At 46.0% G+C, this 24,788-nt stretch overlaps 1 protein-coding gene across 10 annotated transcripts in view; it reads right to left on the bottom strand.

The window, feature by feature from the left end:
• Positions 1 to 24,788, bottom strand: part of TFDP1 (transcription factor Dp-1) — a 401,906-nt gene that overhangs the window by 374,642 nt on the left and 2,476 nt on the right. For 2 of the 10 annotated variants that reach the window (XM_078658069.1, XM_078658075.1), the window contains exons 1-2: positions 8,382 to 8,617; positions 8,028 to 8,103 (exon numbers count right to left, since the gene is read on the bottom strand). In XM_078658069.1, coding sequence (XP_078514195.1) covers positions 8,028 to 8,039 — 12 coding nt within the window. In that variant the 5' untranslated portion in view covers positions 8,040 to 8,103; positions 8,382 to 8,617. Of the gene's footprint in view, positions 1 to 8,027; positions 8,104 to 8,243; positions 8,663 to 8,883; positions 9,023 to 9,858; positions 10,182 to 24,788 lie in introns of those variants that run through there. The other 8 variants (XM_078658073.1, XM_078658068.1, XM_078658071.1 and 5 more) reach the window with 7 other exon arrangements.

Here is a 24,788-nt window from a genome sequence, read left to right as displayed (position 1 = left end):
GAGTTTGGGAAACACTGGTTTGGTATATTGCCAATAGTAAGCAACCGAGTCGTTCTTTCAAATAAAGTGATAGTCTTGACTACTGTTGTAAGTCCGCCAAGCTAATAAAATTGAAAAACTAGAATTGTGGAGCATTGGCAATACGTGTATATAACACTCAGGCTCCGAAGAAAATGTGGCCTACGACCTAGGAACTTTCAACAAGCATATGAGATAGTTGATCCAAGCACTGATTTTAATGACCTAGCATACCGACAGCACTTTAGGGCCCATTATTTGGTAAATGAACTACATTTATTTTATGTACCTTTCCACGCTGGGCACTTTTTTCCTACCATGGCACACCAACATTTAAACATGTCTTTCTGAACATACAATATGCAGTGTTATGAATTCTAATATAGCCTTAGGGCCAGTCATAGCATGTTCTACTGGCCATTAAAGGCCCGCTCCAGCGTTAAAGGCCAGAACCAAAAGCAAGGGCCTTTAAGAAGGGAGCGGGCCTTAAATGGCTGGTAGTGCCCGATACGGAGGGATCTAAGGCTATTAGAACATTCTACCCCTAGAGGGCAAAATGTTCTAATTAGTAAAAACAAACACCCCTTGGAGCCCAAGTGGGTTTAAGTCCTCTCGGACTTCCAGAGGCCTTGGTTCACAGCAACAGCTGTGAACAAGGTCAAACACTGGAATGTTGGAGCTTCGGCCTTCTACCAGTCATTAGAAGCCAGGAGCACTCCATTGTTTTCAATGAAGCTCCCAACATTCCAATGTTCTAATATAGCCTTAGAGCCTGACCTAGCCGAATCTACCAGCCATTAAAGGCCCGCTCCAGCGTTAAAGGCCCAAACAAGGGAGCAGGCCTTTAATGGCCGGTAGAGCCTGCTAGGACGGCTCTAAGGCTATTAGAACATTTGCAGCTAGAGGGCAGTGTGTTCTAATTACTAAAAACAAAGGCTTCTCGGAGCCAGTATTAAAAACTTGGCTCTTCAGCAAAATTCCAATCTAACTTTTCACTCAGCTTCTCTTACTCCAGCCTCTCCAGCCCAACTCACTCTTTTCTATAGCGCTGGGACGCCCCTGGGTAGCCAACGCGCTTTACAAATCATCAATTCAATTCAATTCAATTCAATTCAGAGGGGGATAAATCCCCTCGAGCTCCAAGAGGCCTTTGTTCACAGCAGTAGCGGTGAACAAAAAGAACATTGAAATAGTGCTCTGTGTGGGCTTCTACCGGCCCGTAGAACTCCATTGTATTCAATGAAGTGCTCCACATTCCAATGCTGTCCTAATACATGATGGTATGAAACACACATTGTGAATGTAAAAGTGTATACATGCCATGATAACAGTCACAAGATAACATAAAGGTACCTTGGCAAGTGTTCTGATCAAATGCTCAGGACTCCAGCCAAGGCTCATTTAAGTAGCTCTCATTCCTAAACAATAAATTGAAGACTGAGCAGATAATTAACATACCACAGATAAATCTCCAAGTTAATTGACTGACTTGATCTCATTCCTTTTTTATGCTTATTCCCTGTTTTTCCAGGCGGAAGTTAAAAAGTATTACCTCGAGAAAAAAAAAAAGGGTAGGTAACCACTTAACATGGCAAATATTGATCAAGAAAGAAAAACTCCGAAAATTGATAGAGCTCAGATTCCTATAACCCCATAGACTTACAGAATTTATTAGATTTCACAAGTCCAGAAAAAGGTTATAAAAAACAGTACGTTAGCATGAAAATTAAAGACTGACCAAAGTTAAAACATCTAATATTAAGATTGAGAAAAATATATTTTACTCCTCAAATACAAATAAAGTGTTAATTCTGTTAAATGCTTGAAAACTGTGTCATGGCCCAGGAACAGATGGCTTTTCAATTACACGGCACATGGCTTTGTAAGATTATCCAAGGCCATAGCCATAGCCTCACAACAAATGCGAGCAAAGTCAGATGGTTCCGGAATTTACAACAATTGTGAGGACTAGTAACATGAAGACCAGAACGTGGGTAGGCAACTAAAGACAGTATATTAGCACTTGTCAATATAAAGATTACACCTAGGGTAAACATTGCCATCTCATTTTTGTTTTTTAAAAACCAGATCCAAGCTAAATTAATTACATGAATAACAATTATCAGGTCTGATAAAGGTTTATTTGTAAGTGATCTTAAGGACAAAATATTTCGAATGGTATTATACACAATAGACACAATGACAATACTTAAACATCAATATCCTGGAGAATTGCTACTAAAAAAGTAGTCACAATCAATTTTTATCCCAGACCAAATCGTGAATATATATTTAATACCCACATTACACTTTTTTCCCCTTATGCTTTGAAATGTTTCAGCCTATGTTAATTTTAGAAGAATAAAACAAAAAAACACACCCATTCCCAAACAGCACATTATTTCTCAGCAGGCAGAGGTAACAAGATTGCTTCTCTACTTTGCTAAAAAAAAATTTACTTGAAAGCCCTCTCTGCAGCAATTTGCTTAATTCCATCTCTGCTACTGCTTTGGAGAGGTAGACAAAGTCTAAGGGCCTGATCATGACTTCAGCGGTCCATTGGATGTTGCGTGTCAGTTCGTGGAACGACTGACTGGCAGTCCACCCACCGCATTACAACTTTGGACGTTGGACCGCCACATGACTGCTGCACCCGCCAGGGATCCGTGAGCCTGCGGCGGCTGTGCAGCGCAGTTAGAGGCTGCAATATGTTGGCGATGTTGCTGTGGCACCGCTGAGCATATTACGAGTTGCCTCACTCATCTTTTTCATGGTGGTGAGACCTCCATGAAAAGGGCATCCGTGAGGCAACAAAGGGGGCCCATACCCCCTTGTGCCTCTGCGCATGGGGGTGCATGCAGGGGTGGCGGCACATGTTGGACTCACCCTATAATTTTGCACCCCCGATTCCTGCACGGGAAGTTAAGCACATCATGGTGCATTTCTTCCTGGACAGGAAAGTACTGCGGTGGTCCCACAGCAGAGCCTTTCTACGGCTTTCCTATGATCCTTAGAGGCACCGCCGTGGGACCGCCACAGCACGTCCACCCACCAAGGATTACAGTCGCAATCAGGAGGGTGTTGGGAGGACCACCAACGTCGTAATCAGGCCCAAGGCACTTTTATTGGATCAAATAAACAGTGTTGAAACAAAAATCGATACAAATAAAGGCATATATGGATTCCCCTGTATTAAGTAGTGTAACTCGAGTCTATAGGAATACTATGCTCACATACCAGCTTCTTACAATTACTGACATTGGTAGGCAATGAACAGAATCGAAATCTTAAAGTACTATAATCAACCCTAAGTATCATCATACTGAACCAACCACCATTTGCTCACCAAATGTGTGTATTCCAGCTAGGTTTCAGGACATTAGTCTACTGTATCAAAAAATGAATCAGACAATGGTTGTTAATACAAACTATGTCAGGGCTATGCTCCAGAAAATGTGCTGTAAATGGTGCAAAAAAAACCAATGTGGTCATGCCATAAAATCAAACGAAACGCTAAGATGCTGCTTTATTTAATTTTAATTCCAGATAAAAAGTACGATCATTTTGACAAGAAACAAATTGTAAATGTTTAAAATAAATGTCGGTTTTCGGACAGTACGCCTTCACCAAACAAACCCTGTAGCATCTACAAAGATGCCAAAAAACTAACCATTGGTGAAGGCATGTAATGACGGAATTGTGAAACATGCATTGTTTCACATGCCTAAGTGTGGCTATCAACTAAAATTTATTTGAGTACGAGTTCCAAAAAAGGTAAAGAGCCCAGCAGTGGCAAAGCATAGCCTCCTACGTTCCAAAGGACACGTGGCTTTTAGTGCATTGACCGTTATTATGTGCCTACATTTTATGCTCTCAGGCAAGCCCATTAAGTGATACCAGATAAAGGGGGGTCGAGACTGAAATAGTATTGCACACTAACTACACAACAAGGAAAATGTGTCACCTGTCCATTAAAAGCACTGTCAAATAAAGTGGACAAAAAAGTGCATTCCTCTTTCTTACGGTCTTTAAAACCCATGACATTCCGGAAACAACAGCATCAAATTCTCACAACCTATTTCTATGCAATGTTTTATAAACTGTTTTCATATTAAAGCAAAAGTGAACTGTTTTCAAAGGACAAAATGTATTATATTGTACTGAGGGGTCTCACAAAAACACAGGGAAGCCAAACCTAGAACATTAGTATCTAGCTACAAGGGTTAACCAGATCCCAAGTACAGTGACTGCTGATACTAAGAGTATCATCCTTAATTACCCTCCATCCTCTACAAATCAAAAATTCTTACTTTATTCAGCGTTTCCTTTTCAACCCTAAATACTGTACTCCAGTTTATTGGTAACACTCCATGTCATTAACAGGACAGGGCTAACGCCTACACCTAAGATGGCTGTGCCACACAACCACCAAATATCAAGTAATGAAAAACAGGACATGGAGTATTGCTGGACAGATTCCCTGCGTCATCTTTCCCATGAGTCATGTAAGAAAACTTTCATTAACACTAAGTTGATAAAGATCAGGACGTATGTATGCTCAGAAAATCCCCAGAGATTAATCTAATCAGCGTAGCTGGTAAAACTTTTCCCAGATCCTCGGAGGTTGTAAGCACCGACTATAAATATTAAAAGTGAAACTGTAAGGATTCTCTACTGCCTTGCCTACTAGGTACAGAGTCTAAAACTGAAGGTGGAACGTACAAAAGCCTATTCAGCTCCGCGGAGTAGCTTGGTCTGATAGTCCAGTGTTAGATCGTGGTTGGTGGTGCTAAAAGGGAAAGTTAGATATAGTACAATATGGCGAATAGACACAAACTGAAATGCCAAGTCAATTAGTATGTGAAGAAAAAGACCACTTAAATACAAGAAAATTGTGCAGTATCAAAAAATTAGGTAGCAAGACTCTGCATTAACCCTTCAAAGGTTAAGCAACAAAAAGGACTTAAGAAGGCTCCATGTTTTGCAATTGTCAGACCAGTCTGGGCACTGCTCTGTAGTTCAGTTGAACATTCATCACAGAAAAAAAAGTTACATGTTCGCCTATTCAAGTTAACTATCATGGACAGCTTAAGAGCAGATGTTGAAGATCATCAACAGTGATGTGCCACGAGGTTTCCGTGGGGATTAGAGAGTAAAACAGAGGTTAAAACATACCATTGATTGGGGAGGGTCACTAGTAATAATCTTCACAAACTCTATATTTGGAACCCCGCTCAGAGGAAATGCTGCCCTACCTCGAGAAACATTTGTCATCGCAAAATCAACTCCCGCTTGAACGCCAACTAAACCATAAACAAAATACCATTAGAGGACACTAGGGTTCGTTCGATTTTAAAGTGCTCTCAGGGTACCAAGACAGACTGCTATAAAGCTACCTGCCCAAGTCAAAAATTGAATTGTCTCTTTCAGTGGCCGAATAAAATACACGGTTCGCCAACCGACCAGCTCACAAAATAGATCATGGCTGTTACATTGGAAATGCTGGCCATGGTTAAAACATTCCAAAGTAATGGGAAAAGAAGACCTAATTGTTCTTCTTGCTACGGTTTTGGATTTCTCAAGCTTTGAAATAACGCATCTCATCTCAAGTCCAGTTAGCGATGTGCATCATGGGAACAGTCTAGACACTCACCATGACCCGTCTATGTCAAAATAGAGAGGACAGGCTTCCAGGTTATACAAAATGTGCATGTCAAGGCATGATGGGCCAAGAGGAAGAATGAAGACCTCAGTTCAATGCCAAGAGCTCATAAGCCTGTAGGTCCAAGAGCTAGTCTGTTGCTGGAAAACCACGGAGAGTTATTTTTAAAGCTATGCCTCAACATCTGCAGAAGGACTCGAATTTGGTGAGCCCTGAACTTAGTTGCATGAGAACTACTAGCACTCAATTGCATCTTAAAGATAAAGTGGTCAAACAGGAACTGAAATATGCCAGTATTCCTTTACTTTGTGTTTGACTTAATTAATAAAAAGTCACACTAAAACACCAGCTAGGCACGATCTTTGGAAGAGTGTCCACATACTTGTGATGTATATTTTTGAACGTGGAGCAAAGGAACAAAATGTTCTCAAGTTGTGATTTGACTGTAAAATGCGAATATCTTCAGCTGTGGCAGGCAATTACAAACTCAACAACCATGCATTAAATCCTAGCCACATCTGGTTTTGAATCTGCATGCAACAAATCAATGAAACAAAGAAACAAGGGACGATGCTTAAGTGAAAGGAACTGGCATGGGCTAGTATTCCAAAAGATCCGTGGAGGTTGTATTTCATGGGAGGGGAAATTGTGGTTAGGTGAGATAATGGGTTCTCTATTAAACAGATTTAATTCTCGGTATGTAGGCATATGCAAAACATTTACATTAAAAAACTGTTTAAAAGTAACTTGCCACTAGATAAACCAGAGTGCTGTGCATTTTTTTTGGCATTTTTTGAGCGATAGGTCTTAATATATAAATGCTGTTCCCTGAGCAAATGAATAATTTAAAGTCTTGAGAGTATTTTAAAGATTCGCCAAATGATTTTACACAAACGTTTAAAAGAAAGGGTGGAAAATGTGAAAAATATTAAGTTGTAAGTACCAATGTGACATTTCAACATGCAACTACTGAAATGTGGAATTACCCAAATCAAACATGTGTTTACTCACAGCCTATGTATTGCGCAACAACTCTTACTGCTGAACTGTTTGTTTGGCATAACAGGCTTCTTTCAATAACTGATACCTCACATATTCAACGTATTCATTATTTTAACATTAGCTTGAAATGCCTGATGACTATTTTAGTCAAACCTTATACCTAATCAGTATACTACGAAGCATCCTAATTTTAATGCGGTGTTCAAAATAATAGCTTACAAATATGGTGCAGACAGGGACCTGTGTGCAAGCCTCTCCATTTGTGTTTTGATTAAAACACAAACTACATTGGTGGCCCCAACTTGCCATTTCAGGGACTGTCTTTCCCAAGCCTTAACGGAAATGCTAAAAGATGGTACTGTTACTGAAGCACAAGGTTCTGAATGCACTGAAAGACATAGCATTATATTTAAATTGGATGTGCATTAAATGAGATTGAAGAATAAACAGGAGTGAAGAAGAAACAGGAGTGAAGAAGAAACAGGAGTGAAGAGGTAACCGGGGATTTTGTGGAGACATGCAATACAAATTACATCAAATTTATGAGATGAACAGAAGGTACAAAATATAATTTGTTTACAACTTCTGCTACTTGGCGTTCCCATACTCCACAAAATGTAAATTTGCTAATCCTAAAATTCATCAGGCCAAAAAATCCCTTGAGCTCTAAATTTCTTTTTGCTCTTCAGTGTATCTATCAAGTAAAAAACGTGGAGCCTTGTCCTTCTGCACACTTGCTATTCTAATGTTGGTGTCACATGCTTTTGCGATGCCACAATGCTGACATATACAACTAAAGTTTAGGAAGAACCACGAATAGAGAGGGGGGTGCACCTTATTTGAATGTTAGAAAAGTCATCATGACAAGTCAGCTTCTAGTCTACGCAGAAACTTAAAACACATGACAGCACATATATTCTGGACACTTCAAAATGTTAGTAGGTAACGAAGTAACAATTGTGCTATACAAATGCTATTAACATTGATATTAAAATCGTATTAGTCTATTTGGATATACTACAATAAGTTGATAATATACCTGTTAGGCATGTACCTTTCTCGAACCAAACTTACATACCGAACAAGTTGTTTGTAAACCATCTTAACAGTAAGTACAGGCACGGTTTGAATCGGAATAAAAGAAAATAAAGTTGACGATACAACTATGGTCACGCGATTTTCACTTTCTACGTTACTTTTTCCATTTGAGTTGACAAACGGTGATAACATGAAGAGAACTGGTAGGTGACCCATGGGAGGACAGCAGGCGCAGCATCACAATATTGCAATGCATACTCATTTGTGGAATGTTTCCAGAAGAAAACACGAATATGACTGCACTTACGTCTTTTGCCATGTTACTGGGTTCTTGAAATCCGTGCTACTGAAGATCAATCACTGACGGGGCAAAATTCGGTGATCTAGGAAATAAAAATCAGACAATTGACAGCAATTAAACACCTGTGTATTCGAGGACTTCAAAACACAATAGTGACGGGGACGTTTTAATGTTGCGAGCATGCGGTGTGCTCATAACGTGGAAGGCTCACGGTCGACCCACCCGCACCACTAGGCCTGGGAAGCAGAAATCAGAGAGAGCCTCTTGTTTATCCTTGCGCTGAAGGCGAGCGGGGAGCAAGTTGCTGCGAAGGGGGCAATTTGGCAGCCAAACTGGTTGAGGGGGTAATGAAACTCCCACCGCTGAGTGAGTGGGTCGGGCCTCCAGGAACAGTGAACACTTCACACAGGTTCAGCAGGTTGCCAAACTCAAAGAAGCAGCGCGGGGCCTACACGGACGGACAGTCGGTGCCCTGTCGCCACGGGGTCAGCCGGTCGGGGGAGCGGGAGCACCGGGCCCGGGGCTCCGCAGCCCCGCCTGTCACTGCGCGAGGACAGGCTCAGCGACGCCGCCTCCAAGAGGAAGCAGAGGGCACTGGGGGATAAGCCGCCAGGCCGCGAGGAGGGGACTGCAGCGGGAGCACGGGGCGGGGGTGGCGCACCAGGCTCGGGGGGGACACAACCAGGGGGTGTCGGGGCTCAAGGACCGCCTCGCAAAGCCCGAGGCAGGGAGGCAGAATTGACGAGCAGGAGTTGGGACTGTGCAGAGTTAACACCGGTGACTTTAGAGCCCAAACAATGTCGCCATCGATGAGCGATCACAGCCCGGACCCTGGGGAGACCCCGGCAGCAAAGACACAAACCCTCTCTACGTGTAGTCCGCTCCGCAGGGCGGCCCCGGTCACCGAAACAAAAACAATCGGATCGGGCAGCCATTTTACCTCCTCCCCCTCACACACACCCGCGCCCCGTCTGGCACCGCAACCCTTGCTACCTGCACCCAGAGACAGGCAGGTAGGAGCGGCCACCCTCGGAATCACCCGCCCCCGTGCACCGCTGGGAACCTGCGCCCGGATACCGGCCCGTCACACGGACTAAGGTTGGGCAACATTTGGGGTCAAGAGCAGCTGTCCAGGAGGTTCAGCTCGCAGGGCTCGCTTAAAACGGTGACAGGTGAAGCCGCCTCCAATGCATTCGCCCCGAACGGATCCCAGTATTTTTGCAACACTGGCTGTCAGCCTTACCATGCCAGTTCACCTACGAAAAGATTGCACCGCCCTCTACCATCACACCCTATGCCTATGACAGGAAGGGTACACCGACCTGCACCCTTCGATCACTTGCACATGCAAATGCTATATTCCCATGCCAAGGCACCCCACCTACGTAGGAAATGCTCCTATAGCGAACTGTTTCTGGAGGGCTCCCCAGGAAGCCTGCAGCGCCACCTCCCCCAGAAGTCACAGGACGCGGCAACAGGCCACCAAACATCTGCTGCCACCGACCCCCTCCCCGTTTCAGCTCCCCAGGGCTGACAGCTGTGCCAGGAGTGTGGGCAGCCCCACCCACCCCTGCAGTCAGACCCAAGAAGACGTGGCCCATTCAACAGTAGACCAAGAACGATCATTATTAACTATCCATTCACATACACACAGAGGGCCTGCGCCCCAACATAAATCCACAGTATAACAAGTATACAAGAAGTTCCGACCCATGGCACATTCTGAACCTATCTCCTTTCCTGTGGATCCTCCGGACCCCAGCAATTGATAGATCTATCTGCTCCAGTGTAACGCGCAAACACACAACCCCTTTTGTCAACAGCAGGGAGCACTCACCCCGCGGTGCACTCAGCTGGCGGTGGTGCGGAGGCTGCTGTCCACCATGGTGGGCCGGTGTTCGGGCACCTGTTATCTCCAGGCAGCGGGGACACGGTGCCCTGTCAGTAAAAGTAGGTGTGTGCCTCGCTCCGGGCCCCGTCTCCCGCGCGCGAAGCCCCAGCTCTCAGTCCTTCTGCGGCTTCCTCCCAGACTCTCCTTCTGGCAGCCGCAGTCAACTGCAAGAAACCGAGCTTGGCGGCGTCTGGTCAGCCCGCCCCCGATTGGCTGGGCTCGCTGCGACATCGGAGCGCGCCGGCCCCCGAACCCACGCCCCATTTGTTGTGATATGCGCGCGCCGCCGCGGAAAAGGAACTGAGGGAGCCCGGGGTGAGCTGACAGCACTGGGCGAATGCAGCGGCCATCTGAAAGTGGTGTTATTCAAGGGAAACAATCGGTGATCTCCGACTGGATACCCCGAGACATCATAACTGGGGCAAGAATTATTCTTTAGCTGCAATTGCACCTCGATAATATGGTTAAACGATGCAGTAGAAATAAATTCCAAAAACCCTATCAAATTATTTTTCTACAGGTTTCACTGCAGGACAGCAGAATGTGACGACACAATACGGACAACTCAAGTTCAAAGTTGTACATGCGTCCATAAACGCCCATCACACACACTGCTTAATTTGTTTCAAAATATACAATACTTTTTTAGAAGCACGCTGCTGAATGCCCGGGTTGCGAATACCAAGTTTGCTCAGTTTTGATTACGCCTCATAACTCTTTCTTCTACTACCCTACACTTCATATCTCTTGATCTGGCTTTCGCAGCTTATTTTTTCTTCCTCTGTTCTTTCTTTAACATTATTTTGCTATCTTTCTCAATCTTCATTATTTTACTTTCTCGGAGTAGAACCACCAATATGAAAAAATAAGCCTTGTAGGATTTGTATGACAAGACAGGAAAGTTCCTATTTTCCCTAATTTCATTGTTTGAGTAGCAGCCGAAATGTGTAAAAATAAAAAAAGACAGTTCCGTTGATGCTTTGAAGACATAGTAAAAGGGAAACAAGTTGTAATGGACCAATAATCACTGAACAATTCATATAGCCAACCTGCAACCGAGCACCTAATCCTCTTTTCTTGCAGCTTGCAATCAAGATAAGTATTCTCCATCATAGTTCAGTTCAGTTCAGTTAGCTTTATTCGATTTTGTTTAAAAACCATAAAAGCGTCAACAATACATAGATAAACACCATAAGGTTACATAAAACATCAAACATTTCATTACAAAAATAGTAAAACAGAATTAAATAGGTATATCGAATCAGCTAATCAATATACATAAATATACATAAATTACATTTTCAATAATCAACTTTAGAACAAGGGCATTAAACAAGCTGCAGTGACATCCTCTTAGTGATGGGTTTTTTAGTATACAATTTTTAAAACAAAAGTTGAAAACCAGTAAGGACTAAGAGATTAAATGGCTATTGGTGTAACTAAATATACCGGGGGCTCGGGTAAAAATCGTGCAAATCCCAAGTTTGAATGGTGCCATCTCTCTCCTTAGGGGGGCGAAATCGTAAGTAAGGGACGATATTACTGTTCTTGAATTCGACTAGCACCAGGTCCCCAGCGATGTCCTTGGGCAGCGAGCCCAACCACCCCACCCTCCTGATACCCAAAATGCCACCATCCAGCCCGGGCGGCAGAGGTCTATTTTTCCGCAACCAGGCGATGGCCTTGTCTAGCAGGTCCTGCCGTGACTCGTGTGTTCACTTGGTGATGGCAGGAACCCCAGAGAGGATAGACACGTATGGGGCAGCCTGTGGAGGCAAGTGGATACATGGCATTCTTGCCAGGGCTGGACGAACCACCATATGAGTTAGTGACGGGGGTTTTGAAGTTACTTTGTGCTCTATAGAAATTGGTATACAAGGGGGCCGTAGTTGATGTTCGCCATTTTTACAGGTATTAGACTTGTACTTTTCAGGGACAGTGACAGTGGGAGGGTTTGTGCAGGCGGATACATCCAATTTGTTATTCGGAAGAGGATACTTTTTTATTGCTTCCTCGATGCTATTCAGCCTATCCCCCAACTCATTTATTTTTAGGACCAAAGGCGAAATAACAGTTAACAAGAGTTGCTCAATTTGAGACAGTAAAGTCATTTGGGGAGGCAAGACAGGGTCATCTTGCTTGGCCGCGGCCATGTCCAGCGCTGATGTAATTAAATTGGAGGGAGATAATGTTGGGCCACTGCACGGATGTTGTATATTTGCATTATTCGCAGTGACAATGTCGCTGTCGTGTTTCCCTCTAATGGTGTGATCCAGGGATGAGGCGTTTACTTGTTTCTGATATTTTAATATAGGTGATGATGAGTCCCGTGAGAAGTCATTAGAGATAACACAATTAGGGCTCACAGTAGGGGAGGTTATAACAACATCTGGTGCGTACTTTGTGCCACACAGGGCGTTGAGCTCCTCCCAGATGGACATAGTGTCTATGTCAATGAATGAAACGCCGATATAGTCAATATAAGAATTAAAGCATCACAATACCTCCTCCCGTGGTGGATCAAGTGGGGTGGCCTGTCCCGTCCTCCTCGGGTCCTCTGAGGGCCACAGAGGGCCCGCCCTTTGCCCGGGCTTCGCCCGGCGTCCCGCGGAGCGGAGCGGAGCGCTGCTTTAAAGGCGCCTCCTGGCGCTATCCCGGTGTCAGAGGGCAGCGCCGCCGCTGAGGCTACCGGGAGATGTAGTCCCGGGGCGGCGGCGCTGTAAATACCAACAGCGTGACTCCTGGCGGTGGCGGCTGCAGTGGGGGGGCCTCCTCTCCTCCCCCCTCCGAGTTATGCAATGTCCCCGCGCTCCGCCGAGCGGAGCGCTGCTTTAAAGGCGCCTCCTGGCGCTATCCCGGTGTCAGAGGGCAGCGCCGCCGCTGAGGCTACCGGGAGATGTAGTCCCGGGGCGGCGGCGCTGTAAATACCAACAGCGTGACTCCTGGCGGTGGCGGCTGCAGTGGGGGGGCCTCCTCTCCTCCCCCCTCCGAGTTATGCAATGTCTCCATCATAGTTATCTTTAGATTATTGTTATGGTAAAGGTTCTTTGTTTAATAATGTTGTTTATTGTATTTGTTATTGGCTTGGGACTCACTGTCACACTTATGCAGCTCGCTTTTGTTAGACATAAGAACATTTAATACACTTCTTACAATTCAAATTGTGATTTCCCATTATTTCAGGATGGAATGGATCCTACATTTAAGAGATGCCTTCCTCCAAGCAGATTCTATTGTCTATCTAGACCTGTAAGATTTCTATTTACCAATTTCTATACAAAAGGATCACAAAAAGTACTTCCAATTATAATGGAATCATGAAGCCTATCAGTTCATCTGCCTCACCTCTGGACTAGCTTCAGCAACTTGGTGTTTCCCAAAGCTTTCAGAACCAGTATTTTTATTGCTCGGGCTCATGATATCAAACTTGAAGTCTACCTAGACGGCATTTCTATCATGACACAGAACAAATACAGTAACTACCCTTCATCATCATTTGGCCTTCTTCAATAGTTAGGTTTTATTATTAATTGGGAAAATATTTTTTGTTTCCATCCATGACAACAGAATTCTTGGATTTTCTAGGGAATTGACAAAAATCAGTTTTACTTCTCCCACAATCATAAGTGGTAGCAATTCAAAACAAAAATCATTCTGTGTTCTACACACATATGTGATTTCTCTCAGAATATAAGGCTGACTAGCAGGTCTGTTTTCATCCTCAATTCAGGTGATTTTGACAGGTCCCTTTCATTATCGGGTCTTATAAAAAAATTAAAATTAGTCATCTCCGAAAAAGCCCTTCTAACACAAATGAAGTTTCTTTGGTGCAAGAATCTGTTCTAGAAATCCAGTGTTGGCTAGATCATTAGGACGTCTAGAACAGAAAATCCGACAACTGAAATGATACAACAATTACTTAGAGGGAACCAAAACCACACAGCTCGTGGAATAGTGCCTCTACTATGCAAAGTGAGGCGCATAAAATAGTAGAGTCTCTCTAGTCATCTTGCTGGGAGAATAGCCAGGTTTTGAGTTGATTGCCCAATCAGGATTCATTCCCTTTCATCTTTAAGGGGGTGGGGGAGCATAAAAGACTTGTTGCACACAGGCAAGTTGGTTATAGAATTTGTCCAGGGCTTATTGTTCTACTGTAACTTGTTTCTTATTTGCTATGTCTCCAAAGTACCTTAGCTACTATTCAATTAATGCAAGGAAAGTAGGCATAATGCTCGCCTGTGTGTCTTTAATAAAATCAAGACTTTACTTTATTAATAGCTTGGAAAATCTACATTGGGTGCCAGTGCCAACCGCCAGCAAAAAATTAAGGATATTCGGCTAAGTGGGTGTAGGAAGCATCCATGCCCACTATTCTTACTAAGGAGGGCAAATCAGTGTTTTACTCTAACATGTAGCTTTTTAATATTTTCTCCATCACAATATATCCAGTATTTCACTGCCTATATACAACCACAGTTGTTCAGAGCACACCTAGAATGCAACGTAGTTCATAAACTCCAACACATTAAAAAAATCTTATGTACGAAAAAATATACATACCAGTACCCACCACCCCAATAAAGCATGCCAATAGTTACTGTTCTTCTAGGATTCATCTTTTGCCAACATTTTTTGAAGATATTGTATAAAAAATAAAACAACCCCTACACTACATTGTTTTAAAGCTACTGCAAGTCACAGAGTTCCGTGCCAAATAAGTAAAGCTCAAGGCTAAAGAATGTATTCCTTTGAGGTTAGTGAAATTCGAAGTAACATGCAAATGCACTACATGTATGGCTGGGAGCAATTTTTGTTAGTCAACCCACCTCACCTAATTTGTTGAATAATTTCTCCACCCAAACTTCTTTCATAGATGCTAAGAAAGGCCAATTTCACTATTTGACACCTTCAGTCCATACCAGGTATTTTTGCTTAGAGCACTTTTCATGCTAAGATGTTGAGCCAAATGTAGAGTTTAAAATGTAAACCAAAAATCAGAATACAACATGATAATAGCTTAAAAAAAAGAAAAAGCTGTCTGGACGAGGTCACAGGCCACTCTGCTGTCATCCAACCGAAGTAATTTCCAACAAAAATATCTCCCTCCACTAGAGTAAAAAGTTGGGAAATGCCACAAAAAACAAAACGAAACCACTTCAAAATACAGTGACTAAATAAATATATATATATATATATATATATACATCGCAAATTGCCCTTTGCATCGAAAGAGCACACGACAATGCTCTGCCATCCGGCCTGAGTATGCAGCATGCCTCCATCCTTCGCGTTAAAATTCTCCTGCCGACGCGTTTCAAGGCCATACGGCCCCTTCTTCTTGGGCTTAAACATCACCACTGAAACCTGCATTGGATCGTTAACAGCTTTATTTGTTCACATGCCGCCTCCCATGGGCGTGTTGTTGGTTACACCCTCCCATGGTGCATTCTGGGGCATGTTGTCCTCAATGCAGATAAAATCATTGCCTTTAAGTAAGTTCAGTAAGTGCGTTTAAAATTAATTGTCCGTTATGACTCTTAAGTGAGCCGCGATATGAAGAGCATGCTCAATCAGCATTTTGAGCATTGTGCCACTGCAGTCACGAACAGTTCAGACCGCACAGCCTCCCCCAGCCGATGACCTCCGTCTTCATCTGCTGGCGATGGTGCTTCTTTCCACGGCCGGGCCGCCGTGTGTTGATATACATCGCAAATTGCCCTTTGCATCGAAAGAGCACACGACAATGCTCTGCCATCCGGCCTGAGTATGCAGCATGCCTCCATCCTTCGCGTTAAAATTCTCCTGCCGACGCGTTTCAAGGCCATACGGCCCCTTCTTCTTGGGCTTAAACATCACCACTGAAACCTGCATTGGATCGTTAACAGCTTTATTTGTTCACATGCCGCCTCCCATGGGCGTGTTGTTGGTTACACCCTCCCATGGTGCATTCTGGGGCATGTTGTCCTCAATGCAGATAAAATCATTGCCTTTAAGTAAGTTCAGTAAGTGCGTTTAAAATTAATTGTCCGTTATGACTCTTAAGTGAGCCGCAATATGAAGAGCATGCTCAATCAGCATTTTGAGCATTGTGCCACTGCAGTCACGAACAGTTCAGACCGCACAGCCTCCCCCAGCCGATGACCTCCGTCTTCATCTGCTGGCGATGGTGCTTCTTTCCACGGCCGGGCCGCCGTGTGTTGATATACATCGCAAATTGCCCTTTGCATCGAAAGAGCACACGACAATGCTCTGCCATCCGGCCTGAGTATGCAGCATGCCTCCATCCTTCGCGTTAAAATTCTCCTGCCGACGCGTTTCAAGGCCATACGGCCCCTTCTTCTTGGGCTTAAACATCACCACTGAAACCTGCATTGGATCGTTAACAGCTTTATTTGTTCACATGCCGCCTCCCATGGGCGTGTTGTTGGTTACACCCTCCCATGGTGCATTCTGGGGCATGTTGTCCTCAATGCAGATAAAATCATTGCCTTTAAGTAAGTTCAGTAAGTGCGTTTAAAATTAATTGTCCGTTATGACTCTTAAGTGAGCCGCGATATGAAGAGCATGCTCAATCAGCATTTTGAGCATTGTGCCACTGCAGTCACGAACAGTTCAGACCGCACAGCCTCCCCCAGCCGATGACCTCCGTCTTCATCTGCTGGCGATGGTGCTTCTTTCCACGGCCGGGCCGCCGTGTGTTGATATACATCGCAAATTGCCCTTTGCATCGAAAGAGCACACGACAATGCTCTGCCATCCGGCCTGAGTATGCAGCATGCCTCCATCCTTCGCGTTAAAATTCTCCTGCCGACGCGTTTCAAGGCCATACGGCCCCTTCTTCTTGGGCTTAAACATCACCACTGAAACCTGCATTGGATCGTTAACAGCTTTATTTGTTCACATGCCGCCTCCCATGGGCGTGTTGTTGGTTACACCCTCCCATGGTGCATTCTGGGGCATGTTGTCCTCAATGCAGATAAAATCATTGCCTTTAAGTAAGTTCAGTAAGTGCGTTTAAAATTAATTGTCCGTTATGACTCTTAAGTGAGCCGCGATATGAAGAGCATGCTCAATCAGCATTTTGAGCATTGTGCCACTGCAGTCACGAACAGTTCAGACCGCACAGCCTCCCCCAGCCGATGACCTCCGTCTTCATCTGCTGGCGATGGTGCTTCTTTCCACGGCCGGGCCGCCGTGTGTTGATATACATCGCAAATTGCCCTTTGCATCGAAAGAGCACACGACAATGCTCTGCCATCCGGCCTGAGTATGCTGCATGCCTCCATCCTTCGCGTTAAAATTCTCCTGCCGACGCGTTTCAAGGCCATACGGCCCCTTCTTCTTGGGCTTAAACATCACCACTGAAACCTGCATTGGATCGTTAACAGCTTTATTTGTTCACATGCCGCCTCCCATGGGCGTGTTGTTGGTTACACCCTCCCATGGTGCATTCTGGGGCATGTTGTCCTCAATGCAGATAAAATCATTGCCTTTAAGTAAGTTCAGTAAGTGCGTTTAAAATTAATTGTCCGTTATGACTCTTAAGTGAGCCGCGATATGAAGAGCATGCTCAATCAGCATTTTGAGCATTGTGCCACTGCAGTCACGAACAGTTCAGACCGCACAGCCTCCCCCAGCCGATGACCTCCGTCTTCATCTGCTGGCGATGGTGCTTCTTTCCACGGCCGGGCCGCCGTGTGTTGATATACATCGCAAATTGCCCTTTGCATCGAAAGAGCACACGACAATGCTCTGCCATCCGGCCTGAGTATGCAGCATGCCTCCATCCTTCGCGTTAAAATTCTCCTGCCGACGCGTTTCAAGGCCATACGGCCCCTTCTTCTTGGGCTTAAACATCACCACTGAAACCTGCATTGGATCGTTAACAGCTTTATTTGTTCACATGCCGCCTCCCATGGGCGTGTTGTTGGTTACACCCTCCCATGGTGCATTCTGGGGCATGTTGTCCTCAATGCAGATAAAATCATTGCCTTTAAGTAAGTTCAGTAAGTGCGTTTAAAATTAATTGTCCGTTATGACTCTTAAGTGAGCCGCGATATGAAGAGCATGCTCAATCAGCATTTTGAGCATTGTGCCACTGCAGTCACGAACAGTTCAGACCGCACAGCCTCCCCCAGCCGATGACCTCCGTCTTCATCTGCTGGCGATGGTGCTTCTTTCCACGGCCGGGCCGCCGTGTGTTGATATACATCGCAAATTGCCCTTTGCATCGAAAGAGCACACGACAATGCTCTGCCATCCGGCCTGAGTATGCAGCATGTTGTCCTCAATGCAGATAAAATCATTGCCTTTAAGTAAGTTCAGTAAGTGCGTTTAAAATTAATTGTCCGTTATGACTCTTAAGTGAGCCGCGATATGAAGAGCATGCTCAATCAGCATTTTGAGCATTGTGCCACTGCAGTCACGAACAGTTCAGACCGCACAGCCTCCCCCAGCCGATGACCTCCGTCTTCATCTGCTGCGAACAAATAAAGCTGTTAACGATCCAATGCAGGTTTCAGTGGTGATGTTTAAGCCCAAGAAGAAGGGGCCGTATGGCCTTGAAACGCGTCGGCAGGAGAATTTTAACGCGAAGGATGGAGGCATGCTGCATACTCAGGCCGGATGGCAGAGCATTGTCGTGTGCTCTTTCGATGCAAAGGGCAATTTGCGATGTATATCAACACACGGCGGCCCGGCCGTGGAAAGAAGCACCATCGCCAGCAGATGAAGACGGAGGTCATCGGCTGGGGGAGGCTGTGCGGTCTGAACTGTTCGTGACTGCAGTGGCACAATGCTCAAAATGCTGATTGAGCATGCTCTTCATATCGCGGCTCACTTAAGAGTCATAACGGACAATTAATTTTAAACGCACTTACTGAACTTACTTAAAGGCAATGATTTTATCTGCATTGAGGACAACATGCCCCAGAATGCACCATGGGAGGGTGTAACCAACAACACGCCCATGGGAGGCGGCATGTGAACAAATAAAGCTGTTAACGATCCAATGCAGGTTTCAGTGGTGATGTTTAAGCCCAAGAAGAAGGGGCCGTATGGCCTTGAAACGCGTCGGCAGGAGAATTTTAACGCGAAGGATGGAGGCATGCTGCATACTCAGGCCGGATGGCAGAGCATTGTCGTGTGCTCTTTCGATGCAAAGGGCAATTTGCGATGTATATCAACACACGGCGGCCCGGCCGTGGAAAGAAGCACCATCGCCAGCAGATGAAGACGGAGGTCATCGGCTGGGGGAGGCTGTGCGGTCTGAACTGTTCGTGACTGCAGTGGCACAATGCTCAAAATGCTGATTGAGCATGCTCTTCATATCGCGGCTCACTTAAGAGTCATAACGGACAATTAATTTTAAACGCACTTACTGAACTTACTTAAAGGCAATGATTTTATCTGCATTGAGGACAACATGCCCCAGAATGCACCATGGGAGGGTGTAACCAACAACACGCCCATGGGAGGCGGCATGTGAACAAATAAAGCTGTTAACGATCCAATGCAGGTTTCAGTGGTGATGTTTAAGCCCAAGAAGAAGGGGCCGTATGGCCTTGAAACGCGTCGGCAGGAGAATTTTAACGCGAAGGATGGAGGCATGCTGCATACTCAGGCCGGATGGCAGAGCATTGTCGTGTGCTCTTTCGATGCAAAGGGCAATTTGCGATGTGTATATATATATATATATATATATATATATATATATATATATATATATATATATATACACACACACTCTTTTTGAGAAGGGATCGATGTTTACAAATTATTGCTGTGCTGATATTTTTGTAATCGTTTTTAGGGCTCGCCTGCTGATGCGCTTCAGCGCATAGCTGGCGAAGCTCTATAGGGGCTTATCCAGTGTTTATCCACCACTGGCGATTCACTGGCGATTCCTTCAAGTGCATGTGCTTTTTAGGTCATTGCGCTTGCGCAAGCCCTAAAAAGCGCGTGCACAATGCCACCAGCCGCCTGCCTGCCTGCCTCGCATTACCACATCAAAGGCAGCCCTCCGAGCGCATTTCTCACCCCCTAATTATTCACGGCCGGCCGGCAGGCACATCAAAGGCTGCTGCTGCCGTGACTCGCATTTCTCCTCCCTCCTCCCCTATCACTGCCCAGGCCGGCCGTACTTTCTCTTTACAAGGGCGCCCATTCCTGAATCACTTGAAATCTCTCCACATTATTTGCATTTTGTTAATTAAAAAAATTAACTACAACACAGCGTTGCACATTTTTCTCGACTTCGGAAGGATGAGTCCCAATCTCATTTGTACAAAGTGTTGTAATGGGATTATTGGAGAGTTAGAGAAACGTGCTCACAAGTTACATTTTTATGCAAATCATCTGAGTAAATAAACAATAGCATGGTGCCGTTTGCGTCCTTGACTTGATCTGGTTTTTATTTTTATTTTGCTATTATTCTCACAAAGGCTAAGAAGGTCTGCCTACTTTAGTATTAAGTGCTATACGTCGCATAAGCAACAGCTAACCATTCACTCACCCACGCAACGCCACTCACACACGCAACGCCACTCACACACGCAACGCCACACACACACGCAACGCCACACACACACGCAACGCCACACACACACGCAACGCCACACACACACGCAACGCCACACACACACGCAACGCCACACACACACGCAACGCCACACACACACACACACGCAACGCCACACACGCAACGCCACACACACGCAACGCCACACACACATGCAACGCCACTCACACATGCAACGCCACTCACACACGCAACGCCACTCACACATGCAACGCCACTCACACACGCAACGCCACTCAACCACGCAACGCCACTCACCCACGCAACGCCACTCACCCACGCAACGCCACTCACCCACGCAACGCCACTCACCCACGCAACGCCACTCACACACGCAACGCCACTCACACACGCAACGCCACACACACACGCAACGCCACTCACACACGCAACGCCACACACACACGCAACGCCACACACACACGCAACGCCACACACACACGCAACGCCACACACACACGCAACGCCACACACACACGCAACGCCACACACACACGCAACGCCACACACACATGCAACGCCACTCACACATGCAACGCCACTCAACCACGCAACGCCACTCAACCACGCAACGCCACTCAACCACGCAACGCCACTCAACCACGCAACGCCACTCACCCACGCAACGCCACTCACCCACGCAACGCCACTCACCCACGCAACGCCACTCACCCACGCAACGCCACTCACCCACGCAACGCCACTCAGCCACGCAACGCCACTCACACACGCAACGCCACTCACACACGCAACGCCACTCACACACGCAACGCCACTCACACACGCAACGCCACACACACACGCAACGCCACACACACACGCAACGCCACACACACACGCAACGCCACACACACACGCAACGCCACACACACGCAACGCCACACACACGCAACGCCACTCACACGCAACGCCACTCACACACGCAACGCCACTCACACACGCAACGCCACTCACACACGCAACGCCACTCACACACGCAACGCCACTCACACACGCAACGCCACTCACACACGCAACGCCACTCACACATGCAACGCCACTCAACCACGCAACGCCACTCAACCACGCAACGCCACTCACCCACGCAACGCCACTCACCCACGCAACGCCACTCACCCACGCAACGCCACTCACCCACGCAACGCCACTCACCCACGCAACGCCACTCACCCACGCAACGCCACTCAGCCACGCAACGCCACTCAGCCACGCAACGCCACTCAGCCACGCAACGCCACTCAGCCACGCAACGCCACTCAGCCACGCAACGCCACTCAGCAACGCAACGCCACTCAGCCACGCAACGCCACTCAGCCACGCAACGCCACTCAGCCACGCAACGCCACTCAGCCACGCAACGCCACTCAGCCACGCAACGCCACTCAGCCACGCAACGCCACTCAGCCACGCAACGCCACTCAGCCACGCAACGCCACTCAGCCACGCAACGCCACTCAGCCACGCAACGCCACTCAGCCACGCAACGCCACTCAGCCACGCAACGCCACTCAGCCACGCAACGCCACTCAGCCACGCAACGCCACTCAGCCACGCAACGCCACTCAGCCACGCAACGCCACACACACACGCAACGTCACACACACACGCAACGTCACACACACACGCAACGCCACACACACACGCAACGCCACTCACCCACGCAACGCCACTCACCCACGCAACGCCACTCACCCACGCAACGCCACTCACCCACGCAACGCCACTCACCCACGCAACGCCACTCACCCACGCAACGCCACTCACCCACGCAACGCCACTCACCCACGCAACGCCACTCACCCACGCAACGCCACTCACCCACGCAACGCCACTCACCCACGCAACGCCACTCACCCACGCAACGCCACTCAGCCACGCAACGCCACTCAGCCACGCAACGCCACTCAGCCACGCAACGCCACTCAGCCACGCAACGCCACTCAGCCACGCAACGCCACTCAGCCACGCAACGCCACTCAGCCACGCAACGCCACTCAGCCACGCAACGCCACTCAGCCACGCAACGCCACTCAGCCACGCAACGCCACTCACACACGCAACGCCACACACACACGCAACGCCACTCACACACGCAACGCCACTCACCCACGCAACGCCACTCACCCACGCAACGCCACTCACCCACGCAACGCCACTCATCCACGCAACGCCACTCATCCACGCAACGCCACTCATCCACGCAACGCCACTCATCCATTTGCAAAACGAAAAATGTGAAACTCTTCTATTGCGAGACCTATTGCATTTTCAATGCTTGTTATCTTTTTGGGATCATAGCTATTTTGTAAAGCTTCACCACATAAATTAAATAAACAGAATCTTTTGGGTTTTTGTAAAAACAAATTAGTGCACTTCAGTAAGAGACTGCTGCACAGCGAAAAATGTCTATGCTTACAAATCCAGCTCATTTCAACGTACTATTGCTTCTGTCGAGGCAGGACTGCCGTTCATAGCATGAGAAACTAAAATAGTGTTTAGGCACCACCATACCTCAATAGTTGTGTGGAGCGAGGGTCTGCAGACATTAAGAACTAGATGCTCTAGTACAGGCAGGAGTATATTTTTTATTATCACAAAGGGTAATGCGAGAGAAAACGGATCTATTTGCATTCTCCCAGACAATATCCCATGCACAAAAGAGCAACTAGGCAAAAAGGAAGAAGAGAAGGAAGAAAAAAACACTTGAAGGTCCTACTAAGACATCCAGAGATTGGCAAAAACAGGGGCAATTGAGATAGTAATACTCGATTAAAACCCTGTTTCTGTTTTAATTCATGTCCATGATACCCTATAAATAAAAAGGAATTCTCCTTGGGTATAACAAGAGGTATTTTTTGTATCTTTTACTAATATGGATCCCTGCATTATCCAGAGAAATACTTTATATAAGATATCCAGTTTTTTTTCAGTCCACCCTGGTGGTACTACCCTACTAGGGTGTGGATAGGCGCCAATGATGAAGCATGCCACTATTATGTGTGTGAGGCGTCTATTCCAAAATCTTAATATTTCTTAGTATTACCTTCAAGTATTTTTCCTCCTTCTCTTGTTCCTCTTCACCTAGTTGCCCTTTTGTGTGAGGAGTATATTTTTACACTGCTTCTCGCACAGCGACTGTATTGAGAAAGTCATGCATCATTTTCTCCCAGTTATCGGTAGACATCTGCTTGTTCTGTGCTGTAAGTGAAAGACCTAATTATTTTGAGACTGCAATTCTTTTATAACAAATGGTTACAAATAGGTAGTGAAATAATGTTCCCCTTGTAAGCACTTTTTGACGTCACAGGCACCTTTACTTGAAAACAAATATATAGGAATTAATAAAGAACTGCTTACCTGTTTCTTATGTTTTTACTGCATCCTACTACAAAAAAAGCAAGCATTGAAACATATCAATACATGCAAAGATGGGTATATCCATGTGACTTGTGTTCTTATATGTTTGGAAGTGTGCCATGCAGCTATAATACACATCAGGACCCATTTTTTTTTAGGGGCTTCAGAATACAAGTTCTTGAATATGCAATGAACACAATAGTAAGTGTAAGTGATCATAAATAGCTGGGCAATGTTGGCCGAATGCGAGATTGCTATTCTGTGGGGAGAAAGGTCGCACCCAGCCAAATTTGCCTGGCTCCGAAGCCTAGCCTACTGCAGCTTACAATCTGAGATATATGCCACACTTCAACCCCCCACTTCCCGGCCCCGGGACATCTGGTGTGTTTATCTCACCCACCTACAGAAAACACTCCTTGCCTCTCGGGCTGATTCCACCCCAGTTGCTTCCCCGAATGGTGAGTGAATTCTGGGACAGCAGTCACTGTTTGTCCGCCACGTCCCGTATCACGCTGCTGTATCCTAGCAAGCACGGCAAGGTTTCAATATATTCACCTTATGCATTGTATGTCCATTTTGCTATATTAAGTAATTGCCCCATGCAAGGGAACCCGTATTTTTGTGTCCTTTGTTTTACATTTGTTTTTTGTTAGTAGGTGATTGTTCTCCTAATGGTTGCATTGATTATCATATGTTGATTAGATATGTCACTTCTGTTTCACAAGCCAATATTGCTTTGTCAGATGTATATAATGTTTTTTTTGTATATGCATAGTATGTCCTATTTGTATTAAATAAAATGTAATTAAAAAAAATAAAATAACGAAATAAATAGCTGGGCACCTTCTGTTTTAGTCGGTACAAGCATACTCATGGTTATGCATGTCATGATGAGTAAAAGCTAGCATCAGATAAAGGGGGGCGCTAATGAGGAGGACGG

The sequence above is a fragment of the Lissotriton helveticus genome, chromosome 8 (assembly GCF_964261635.1).
Source record: "Lissotriton helveticus chromosome 8, aLisHel1.1, whole genome shotgun sequence".
Lineage (NCBI taxonomy): Eukaryota > Metazoa > Chordata > Amphibia > Caudata > Salamandridae > Lissotriton > Lissotriton helveticus.
The sequence above is the reverse complement of the archived record's forward strand: the minus strand, read 5'-3'. Positions and strand labels throughout refer to the sequence as shown.